Source organism: Anomaloglossus baeobatrachus, chromosome 3 (assembly GCF_048569485.1).
Source record: "Anomaloglossus baeobatrachus isolate aAnoBae1 chromosome 3, aAnoBae1.hap1, whole genome shotgun sequence".
In the NCBI taxonomy this organism is placed as follows: Eukaryota; Metazoa; Chordata; class Amphibia; order Anura; family Aromobatidae; genus Anomaloglossus; species Anomaloglossus baeobatrachus.
The window spans coordinates 502736864-502749068 of NC_134355.1; the positions used below are offsets into that span (position 1 = coordinate 502736864).

General features: G+C 47.7%; 1 protein-coding gene across 1 annotated transcript in view; it reads right to left on the bottom strand.

Moving 5' to 3' along the window:
- NMD3 (NMD3 ribosome export adaptor) overlaps window positions 1–12205 on the bottom strand; it is a 131120-nt gene that overhangs the window by 37249 nt on the left and 81666 nt on the right. The window contains exon 13 of the mRNA XM_075338570.1: window positions 3042–3114. Coding sequence (XP_075194685.1) covers window positions 3042–3114 — 73 coding nt within the window. The remainder of the gene's footprint in view (window positions 1–3041; window positions 3115–12205) is intronic.

A 12205-nucleotide genomic window follows, 5' to 3' on the forward strand; every position in this document is an offset into this window, starting at 1 on the left:
TTGTAGTACAGACCGATGCCAGTGACTTCGGCCTCGGTGCGGTGCTCAGCCAGGTGGACTCTGCGAGCCAAGAGCACCCAGTCTTGTACCTGAGCAGGAAGCTGTTACCAAGGGAAGTGGCCTATTACACGATGGAAAAGGAATGCCTGGCCATAGTGTGGGCCCTGCAGCGTCTGCAACCCTATCTATACGGGCACCACTTCATCGTGGAGACGGACCACAATCCCCTCAGCTGGTTACACACCGTCTCTGGGACAAATGGGAGGTTGTTGCGATGGAGCCTTGCGCTCCAGCAATACCACTTCACCATTCGCCACAAAAGGGGCCGTGACCACGGTAACGCAGACGGACTGTCCCGACAAGGAGAGGTCGCGGACGGGCGCACGGGGGAACACCGGAGTGTGTTGCCCCCTAGCGCCCTCAAAAGGGGGGAGGTGTGAGGGAAATCCTGGGATATTAAGAGGAATGATTATGTCCAGTCATCATTTCTCTCATCACCCCCCCTGAGGGCAACCCCCCTCCCTTGTCCCTTCACACACTGAGGTACTTCTCAGATGCCAGCATCTGGAAAGGTGTGAAGTCCCACTTACACCTCCAACAGCCATCTCCTCTGATATGGAGATTGCTTGTTCTCTCAGGCCTCTAAAACAAAGAGAGAGAGGAAGAGCCCCTGGGAGCTGTGTCCACTCATCAAAGAAAGTGGACAGTGACCTAGCAAAACCAAAGCTAGTCACCACAGGAGAGCATACTGCTGGCTCCGTAATATCATACCCAGTTATGATATTACCGTGCGTCTCAGCCATACACCTCCTACATCGTTAGAATCGGGACTTCAAGCCGAATCTGGGCATATCCTCGACGTCTATATGGCACCCTGGGGCGGCGAGATATAGAGAACTGCTAGTAGGAGTCCGGTAAATGAGTCGTGCTTGGACTCAAAATGCAGAGGGGACCCGGGCGGATCTGATGGCACCAGAACCATCCCGATCGGACCTCCCAGTCCGGAGTTGCAGGTAATAGCCCCTTCTGGGATATTACTCTAACTCAATGCAGGGGGAGTGGCAGTGCTTCCCTGTGAGATCACTAAGGTAGGAGGGGACCTGGATTTGCCCAGGTTGATAACCCTACTTCGGCCATTTCCCAGTGTTCTTTTGCTCGGGGGTCTGGTCAGGGAAGACCTGTGAGGGAGATCCTGGAAACCTGGTCCACGGCGCCCCCCTGTGGCCAGACGCACAAGGTAACTGCTGGAACTGTGTATGCCTGTTTGTAAACCATGCTTTGTCTGTAACTGTACTCTGACATAACTGTACATTCTGTAGATCCCCTATTGTATATATTGTAGTTCTAGTGTGCTTTAGGCTGATTAAAATATATAATTAATCTTGGGCTGTTCTGTTATCTCGATCTTGAATCCCACGTCTGTGTGTTCGGCTAATAGTTACCGTAAATCGGTTGGTGGCAGCGAGTTGTGCCAAGGATTATTGTGGGGAGGCCAGTGAGATTCGGGGAGATTTTATATATTCCGCCCGCGGAGGTCGGGGGAATATATACCCTACTCTCACCGGGGACCCTTCAATAATCGGCATAAGTAGTATAGCGGCCTCCTTGCTTATTGTCGGGCAATTCCATAATTGGCCTGACTATAAGAGGGGTGCTAGAGAGCGCGTCACGTGCTCTGTCTGTCGGTCGGGAGGTATAAAGGAGGGTTGACCCCCACTTGTTACCCCCCAATTGTGACGTACTGGTAACCAGCGCGGGGGATTTCTGAGTGACCCCCCCGGTGGTTCGTGACATATTGGTGGCAGCGGTGGGATTTCTGAGTGACCCCCCCCGGTGGTTCGTGACAGCTAGGCATAAGTCCCCGGAACCTCCAGTCATTTACAATACACCAGCTTGCAGCCGGGACGCGAACACCCAGCTTCATACGGCGCATGACCGGAAGTCCGGGGGTCATGCGCACTGAGCTGAAATCCAGCGTAGGGCATGGTGGCAGCAGAGGTGAGCGCGACCATGCCTCTGACTCTGCGCATTCATTAGCATGTTAGCACGCCCACAAGGAGCGTGCTTACGTGCTAAGGGGTCGACCAGCCAGGGGAAATAATGCCCTTGGGACTAGTCACTGGCCTCATTAGCATATAGTGAAGGATCTTTAGAAATACTTTTTTTTTTTTTTTTTTTACAGATCTTTTTATGTATGCCACTAGATACAAGGGCAGTTAGGCAGGGATTAGCAATATGCACCCAGAACTGCTCGTGGTCCTCAGCACCTGACAGGTTCCCTTTAACTAATCATCAAAAATACAATTTCTCTAATAATTGTGCCCACAGTGTGTGACGTTTTCCAACGTGTGCAGGAATTGTAACGAAAGACGGCCAGAACAATATGAAACTAGGTTCCAAACAGGGCTGATTCCCAAGATTTTACATCAGCCATATTTTCTCGTCAGTATTACTGAAGCAAGTCCCGTCACAACTACGGGTCTCATGATCCGGACTAAGTATATTATTCACGCACATTCTGTCAGTTTGTGTCATAAAATATTTAATTTTTGCCGTAATGAAGACAAGATGCTATAGAGTCATGTCAATTACCCCTTAGAGGGTGGGGTGTCCGTATATTATATTGGTGGGATTGTGAAATCATGCACGCCCGGCAATCAGCTGCAAGTTACTCCATCAGTAGTCAAAAGCGATGTACGGGGTGGAACATAGTAGCCCCTCTCATAGCTTAGTGGCCACTGACAAGTACTTATCTCCATAATGGCAGCATTAGTCCATCTAAATGCAGACGTAGTCGTTCTGATATCAGCTAGTAGCTACATACAGGTGCCGGCACTATAATCTATGTTACAAAATGTGCAGATTTAGCATTAACCTGTGAGCAAGTAAACATACTGGACATGACAAAGATAAAAGAACATATATAAAAGCCATAGCCCTGCCGGAGGAGGATACATAATGTATACTGCAGCTGACCAGCTCTCGTACCAGATCCTGTTTCTAACCCAAGAGTGCCATCTAGAGGCAGTGAAGAGACTTACCACGTCAGGCACATGATGAGGATTCATCTTGTTAATAAATTCATCATTCAAATTACAGTTTGCCAAATCAAACCTGAAACAGAAACATAAGGGTCATCAGCAATGGCTGTTACTGGCGGTATTATTGCACAGTTTCCGTATTATTTTCTTCTTTCAGTTCAGCAATATTCACAAGTGCTGAAACAAAGCAGATCATCAGGGAGCAGCGGTGCTGGGATGCCTGGAGGTGTGCGCAATGTACAAGTACAACCGCACACTCTCCAGAGGGAGCAGAGGCTCCCAGCACGCCGGATAACAAACTGCTCGGGAACGGCAGTGACAGGCGGCACTACAGGGGCACAAACTGGGCTAAAATAACATTCAGGGGATACCCTATGGAGCTTACTGCAGGAACACACTAAAGTAAAGCAGACACAGGGCTATATAGACAGACACCAATATAGAACATGTGCATGTACAGTATAAATATAAAGTCAGGCAACACCAACTGTAAATCAAAAATGGCAGCATGCAGAACCTGAATCACGAAGATTAGATCACTAGCCAAATATTTCTGTACCTGTCGGTGTAAATAAATATATATATATATATATATATATACATATATATATATATATACATATACATATACATATACATATACATATATATATATATATATATATATATATATATATATATATACATATACACACACACACACACACATATATATATATATATACACACATATGTATACACACACACACATATATGCATACACATATATACACACACATACACACATATGTACACACACACACACATATATATACACATATGTATACACACACGCACACATATACATACACATATATACACACACACACATATATATATATATATATATATATACACATGTATACACACACACATATATACATACACATATATACACACATACACACATATGTACACACACACACACACACACACACACACACACACATATATATGCATACATAAATATATGCATAAACACACCCCCCTCACTTTTTGTAAATATTAGGAATGGAAATGGAAGAGTGTGGGTTTTTGGGAAATATATTGACAGGCATAGAACGTTGTTTGATGGGCAATTAATTCTAGAACTTCTTGAGTGAAAAAAAAAATGGAAAAACAGAAAATGGTAAAATTTATGACATCTATGTTTATACCAGGGGTTGCAAAAAACGGGGGAATTTGAGGGGAAAATGCATTGTTGGGATACCACAATGGAGGAGAGACAGCAGAACTTGGCTCTGCCTTTGACGTTTCAGCAGGGACGCCTGACTCCGCTCCCATCGGGCTGTGGGCTCCCGTGGAGGAAGCAGAGTTGTCACTGTGTAAAAACAGTTCCGCTTCAGAGGTAAATTCGGTATCCATCACGGGACTGGCAGAACAAAGCATCGTCTATGCCTGCTCCGTGATGAACATATTGCGGGCCGCCATCATATTTTATAAATGCCTCATGAAAGAAAAAGAAAACAAAAAAACACAACAACAAAAAACCTAATCTATCACTACTAAACCTAATGTAAAAGTTGTAATTTTAATATATTGTATAACATGGTATTGTAAGGCACTGTGGAATATGTTGGTGCTATAGAAAAAAAGATATTATTTTTATTTATTTAGATTTTTTTTTAAACCCTAGCTAAGAAAAAAAAATTATAACATTAAAAAAAAAATAAAAAAATTTAATCTGACTAGCAAGATGATCAAGGGGTGATTAGGAAATTGAAGAAGGATTTAGTGGATATTTGATTGTATTCTTCACTGGCAGCACTTGCATCTCTCTTCTCTCCCAGAACAGTTACAATGGGGAGAGGAGAGAGGCACAGCCCAGGGCTCCCAACAATTGCTAAATATTGGGGATTTGATTACTGTGAAATGGTCTATTATAGTGTTCAAATGTAACTGGTTCCTGACCATTGCTGTGAGCCAAAGGCAGATCTTAGCAGGTGCATGCACCTGACATTTTTGAACGGGAAGAGGAGAATGGCCGGGGGAAGACTTTTCTAGTTCCAAAGTACTGTGGGGGTCTTGGGACACCTTTTTTCTCTCATCTGACATGTTAGATCTGGTCAGATAAAAGAAAAATATATTTATAGATAGTTTTGTGTTTTGTTTTGTTTTTTTTTGTTTTTTTAAATATGATCACAGTTATTCGTTGAATGGCAGATTACAGGACCAAAGACAGTTATAAAAAAAAAAACAAAAAAAAAAACACCCTGATCATGTTCTCCGGGGTCTTAGTTACTCTCAGTTGCTGAAACCCCAGAGATTTTAATGACTTCTGCCTCAACGTCGTTAATAAGCGGCTCTGAGGAATAAGTACCCTTAACTGCATGAAACATAGTAACAAACAAAAGAAAAAAAAAAGACAGCTGAACTCTGTAGTGCGAAGATACCTGGGACAATGAATATAGGAATATAGACATGCAATACTGCTATGGAAAATATGTAAAAAAAAAAATGAGATACGTAGCACACAAAAAAGGCCAGTTTTATGTGAGCCCTCTTTTTGTTGGGTCCTTGCCTGCTCTAATGCCTCCCTTAAAACCTCCAATTTATGGGTGAACAGGAACCTACAAATGAAGAATCAAAATCGCCTAAGGCTGAAGAACAGGAGTGCTCAATCAGAAGGCATAACCCTGTAATTTAAGAAAAGACTGATGGCACTTCCTAACTTTGTCATTTTAACAGGTGTAAACTGAACATGCTGTTGGGCTGACATAAAACTTGCCATTTTTGTATGCTAAGTATCTCATTTTTTACATGATTTCCATAGCACTATTGCATTTCTATACTCCTATATTCATTGTTACTCATATCTCAAGCATTACAGAGTGCAACTGTATCTTTTTGTCATAATAGTTATATGACTGTATCATGTATAATGAATGTATCTCTCTGACACCAGCAGCTCTCATGCAGCCACACATAAGGACTCTGTCCCCACCATGTTTCACTGTAGGCACCATATATGTTTCTTTGTACTCCCCACGTTTGCAACACCATAAAGTTTTGAAGACAATAGTTCCAAAAATGTTTATCCTTGTCTAAACACTCCAGAGTATAGGGTCCCAGCGATCTTCATATTTTTCAGCATGGGCCCTGATACATCGTAGCCAGCTTTTTTGTGCATGGGCTTTAGGAGAGGCTTCCTTTGTGGACAACACTCATGCCATTCCTCTGTCATGTATACTGTATTGTATCAGTAGCAAGTAGAAAAGAATCTGTACAACAGCTTTTTAATTGCAAAAAGAGTATATATATTTTATTAGGTAGAAAATACATAAGACAAGAAAGGGCTAAAAGATGCAGAGACAGGTGATGAATACCACCAGATGGCGCCCTCACGAAACACCGGTACATAAGCAGATACTGCAAAGCAGTCAGCAAAAAGGCAGCTAGATAATATATAAAAATAAATCGTCATAATGCTAAGATATGCTGACTGTCAGACATTAACTGTGCTGAGGTTATAATACAATACCAACAATTTACTTGAAAGTGCAGGCATAATTATTACCACAGAATGTCTGGGTGATCATACAAATTACAAATCTGCCATACCTAAAGCGTGAGGTGAGAGTCCAGGGCCCCGAACTATAGGTTTCGGTGTTGTAATCCTTCTTCCGGGGGTGGTTTCAAGTTAAAAGGAGCATCCTTATAAATGATATGCGTCCAATCAAAAGCCATGTCAGTCCGGACCAATCAAACGTCCCATTATGTGATAATCCTCCAAACTAAACTCCAATAGTATCTACCATTGGTGAGTGGCCCAAAGTGCCGATTTTAACTCCACCCCCACAGTGACGCGGTACCGGAAGTTAAAAGGTATGTGCATCGCGTCACCAACTAGGAGGTGTACCTCTTTTAACCCTTTCTTGTCTTATGTATTTTCTACCTAATAAAATTTAGATACTCTTTTGCAATTAAAAAGCCGTTGTACAGATTCTTTTCTACTTGCCACATCGAATTTCTGTATATGGCTCGCTCCATATGCTAATCATGGCACGAGATTCTTCGTGTTTTTTGGTATTGTTTGTTCATATGTATTGTATCAGTGTAAACACTCACCCGGTATGGCGTTCTACTTTAGCTAACTGCAGTGAACTTGCATGTCCATTTTCTTCAACCCTTCTAATCAGATGTTCCTGTTTAGATGATAACTTGGTCGACCTGGACGTGTCTGAGATGGGTGCAGTTTCTGCACCTTGTGGCAGAAAAATGCACCAAAAAAAGGGAATTTTGTTTACTTACCGTAAATTCCTTTTCTTCTAGCTCCTATTGGGAGACCCAGACAATTGGGTGTATAGCTTCTGCCTCTGGAGGCCACACAAAGTATTACACTTTAAAAAAGTGTAACCCCTCCCCTCTGCCTATACACCCTCCCGTGGATCACGGGCTCCTCAGTTTTGGTGCAAAAGCAGGAAGGAGAAAACTTATAAATTGGTCTAGGGTAAATTCAATCCGAAGGATGTTCGGAGAACTGAAGACCATGAGCCCAAAGAACAAATCAACATCAACAACATGTGTACACAAAAGAACAACCAGCCCGAAGGGCACAGGGGTGGGTGCTGGGTCTCCCAATAGGAGCTAGAAGAAAAGGAATTTACGGTAAGTAAACAAAATTCCCTTTTTCTTTGTCGCTCCATTGGGAGACCCAGACAATTGGGACGTCCAAGAGCAGTCCCTGGGTGGGTAAAGCAATACCTCAATAAAAAGAGCCGAACGGCGGCCCCCTCTTACAGGTGGGCAACCGCCGCCTGGAGGACTCGCCTACCTAGACTGGCGTCTGCCGAAGCATAGGTATGCACTTGAGATAGTGCTTCGTGAAAGTGTGCAGACTAGACCACGTAGCCGCCTGACACACCTGCTGAGCCGTCGCCCGGTGCCGCAATGCCCAGGACGCACCTACGGCTCTGGTAGAATGGGCTTTCAACCCTGAAGGGGGCGGAAGCCCAGAAGTACGGTAGGCCTCGAGAATCGGTTCCTTGATCCACCGAGCCAAGGTTGACTTGGAGGCCTGAGATCCCTTACGCTGGCCAGCGACAAGGACAAAGAGCGCGTCTGAACGGCGCAGGGGCGCCGTGCGAGACACGTAGACCCGGAGTGCTCTCACTAGATCCAAAGAGTGCAAATCCTTTTCACACTGGTGAATTGGATTAGGGCAAAAGGAAGGCAAGGAGATATCCTGATTTAGATGAAAAGGGGATACCACCTTAGGGAGAAATTCCGGTACAGGACGCAGAACCACCTTATCCTGGTGAAAACCCAGGAAGGGAGCTTTGCATGACAGCGCTGCAAGCTCAGACACTCTGCGAAGTGATGTGACTGCCACCAGGAAGGCCACCTTCTGAGAAAGATGGGAGAGAGAGACATCCCGCAGCGGCTCAAAAGGCGGCTTTTGAAGAGCCGTCAGGACCCTGTTAAGATCCCAAGGTTCCAACGGACGTTTGTAAGGTGGAACCATGTGGCAAACCCCCTGCAGGAACGTGCGGACCTGCGGAAGCCTGGCTAGACGCGTTTAAAAAAACACGGAGAGCGCCGACACTTGGCCCTTGAGAGAGCCGAGGGACAAACCCTTGTCCATTCCAGATTGTAGGAATGAAAGAAAAGTGGGAAAGGCAAACGGCCATGGAGGAAAACCGTTATCAGAGCACCAGGATAAGAAGATTTGATCTGTGATAGATCTTGGCGGACGTTGGTTTCCTGGATTGTCTCATGGTGGCAATGACATCCTGAGATAACCCTGAAGACGCTAGGAGCCAGGACTCAATGGCCACGCAGTCAGGTTGAGGGCCACAGAATTCAGATGGAAAAACGGGCCTTGTGACAGCAAGTCTGGGCGGTCTGGAAGTGCCCATGGTTGACCCACCGTGAGATGCCACAGATCCGGATACCACGACCGCCTCGGCCAGTCTGGAGCGACGAGAATGGCGTGACGGCATTCGGACCGGATCTTGCGTAGTACCCTGGGCAGCATCGCCAGAGGGGGAAAACACGTATGGCAGTCGAAACTGCGACCAATCCTGGACCAAAGCGTCCGCTGCCAGAGCTCTGTGATCCTGAGACCGTGCCATGAAGGCCGGGACCTTGTTGTTGTGTCGTGACGCCATGAGATCGACGTCCGGCGTTCCCCAGTGGCGACAGATCTCTCGAAACACGTCTGGGTGAAGAGACCATTCCCCCGCGTCCATGCCCTGACGACTGAGAAAATCTGCTTCCCAGTTTTCTACGCCTGGGATGTGAACTGCGGAGATGGTGGAGTCTGTGTCTTCCACCCACTGCAGAATCCGCCGGACTTCCTGGAAGGCTTGACGACTGCTAATGCCGCCTTGGTGGTTGATGTAGGCGACGGCAGTGGCGTTGTCCGACTGGATTCGGATCTGCCTGCCCTCCAGCCACCGATGGAAAGCCAATAGGGCTAGATATACTGCCCTTATCTCCAGGATATTGATCTAAAGGGACGATTCTATTGGAGTCCAGGTTCCTTGAGCCCTGTGGTGGAGAAAAACCGCTCCCCAACCTGACAGGCTCGCGTCCGTGGTGACCACGGCCCAGGTTGGGGGTAGGATTTTCCCCGGGCCAGAGATGTGGGTAGGAGCCACCACTGAAGTGATGTTTTGGTTGCAAGGGAAAGAGATGTTCTTGTCGAGGGAAGCCGCACTCTTGTCCCGTTTGCGAAGAATGTCCCATTGGAGTGGCCGTAGATGGAATTGCGCGAACGGCACTGCCTCCATGGCTGCAACCATCTTCCCCAGGAAGTGCATGAGGCGCCTTAAGGGGTGTGACTGACTCCGAAGAAGTGACTGCACCCCCGCCTGCAGAGAAAGCGGTTTGTCCCGCGGTAGCATGACTAACGCTGGCTGGGTATGAAATTCCATCCCGAGGTAAGTCAGTGATTGGGTCGGCGTCAACTTGGATTTCGGGAAATTGATGATCCACCCGAACTGCTGGAGAGTTGCCAGACTGACGGTAAGACTTTGTTGACACGCCACCAGAGAAGGGGCCCTGACTAGGAGATCGTCCAAGTAAGGGATCACCGAGTGGCCCTGAGAGTGCAGGACCGCCACGACGGATGCCATGACTTTGGTGAAAACCCGTGGGGCTGTCGCCAGGCCGAAAGGCAATGCCACGAACTGGAGGTGTTCGTCCCCGATGGCATAGGTATGCACTTGAGATAGTGCTTCGTGAAAGTGTGCAGACTAGACCACGTAGCCGCCTGACACACCTGCTGAGCCGTCGCCCGGTGCCGCAATGCCCAGGACGCACCTACGGCTCTGGTAGAATGGGCTTTCAACCCTGAAGGGGGCGGAAGCCCAGAAGTACGGTAGGCCTCGAGAATCGGTTCCTTGATCCACCGAGCCAAGGTTGACTTGGAGGCCTGAGATCCCTTACGCTGGCCAGCGACAAGGACAAAGAGCGCGTCTGAACGGCGCAGGGGCGCCGTGCGAGACACGTAGACCCGGAGTGCTCTCACTAGATCCAAAGAGTGCAAATCCTTTTCACACTGGTGAATTGGATTAGGGCAAAAGGAAGGCAAGGAGATATCCTGATTTAGATGAAAAGGGGATACCACCTTAGGGAGAAATTCCGGTACAGGACGCAGAACCACCTTATCCTGGTGAAAACCCAGGAAGGGAGCTTTGCATGACAGCGCTGCAAGCTCAGACACTCTGCGAAGTGATGTGACTGCCACCAGGAAGGCCACCTTCTGAGAAAGATGGGAGAGAGAGACATCCCGCAGCGGCTCAAAAGGCGGCTTTTGAAGAGCCGTCAGGACCCTGTTAAGATCCCAAGGTTCCAACGGACGTTTGTAAGGTGGAACCATGTGGCAAACCCCCTGCAGGAACGTGCGGACCTGCGGAAGCCTGGCTAGACGCGTTTAAAAAAACACGGAGAGCGCCGACACTTGGCCCTTGAGAGAGCCGAGGGACAAACCCTTGTCCATTCCAGATTGTAGGAATGAAAGAAAAGTGGGAAAGGCAAACGGCCATGGAGGAAAACCGTTATCAGAGCACCAGGATAAGAAGATTTGATCTGTGATAGATCTTGGCGGACGTTGGTTTCCTGGATTGTCTCATGGTGGCAATGACATCCTGAGATAACCCTGAAGACGCTAGGAGCCAGGACTCAATGGCCACGCAGTCAGGTTGAGGGCCACAGAATTCAGATGGAAAAACGGGCCTTGTGACAGCAAGTCTGGGCGGTCTGGAAGTGCCCATGGTTGACCCACCGTGAGATGCCACAGATCCGGATACCACGACCGCCTCGGCCAGTCTGGAGCGACGAGAATGGCGTGACGGCATTCGGACCGGATCTTGCGTAGTACCCTGGGCAGCATCGCCAGAGGGGGAAAACACGTATGGCAGTCGAAACTGCGACCAATCCTGGACCAAAGCGTCCGCTGCCAGAGCTCTGTGATCCTGAGACCGTGCCATGAAGGCCGGGACCTTGTTGTTGTGTCGTGACGCCATGAGATCGACGTCCGGCGTTCCCCAGTGGCGACAGATCTCTCGAAACACGTCTGGGTGAAGAGACCATTCCCCCGCGTCCATGCCCTGACGACTGAGAAAATCTGCTTCCCAGTTTTCTACGCCTGGGATGTGAACTGCGGAGATGGTGGAGTCTGTGTCTTCCACCCACTGCAGAATCCGCCGGACTTCCTGGAAGGCTTGACGACTGCTAATGCCGCCTTGGTGGTTGATGTAGGCGACGGCAGTGGCGTTGTCCGACTGGATTCGGATCTGCCTGCCCTCCAGCCACCGATGGAAAGCCAATAGGGCTAGATATACTGCCCTTATCTCCAGGATATTGATCTAAAGGGACGATTCTATTGGAGTCCAGGTTCCTTGAGCCCTGTGGTGGAGAAAAACCGCTCCCCAACCTGACAGGCTCGCGTCCGTGGTGACCACGGCCCAGGTTGGGGGTAGGATTTTCCCCGGGCCAGAGATGTGGGTAGGAGCCACCACTGAAGTGATGTTTTGGTTGCAAGGGAAAGAGATGTTCTTGTCGAGGGAAGCCGCACTCTTGTCCCGTTTGCGAAGAATGTCCCATTGGAGTGGCCGTAGATGGAATTGCGCGAACGGCACTGCCTCCATGGCTGCAACCATCTTCCCCAGGAAGTGCAT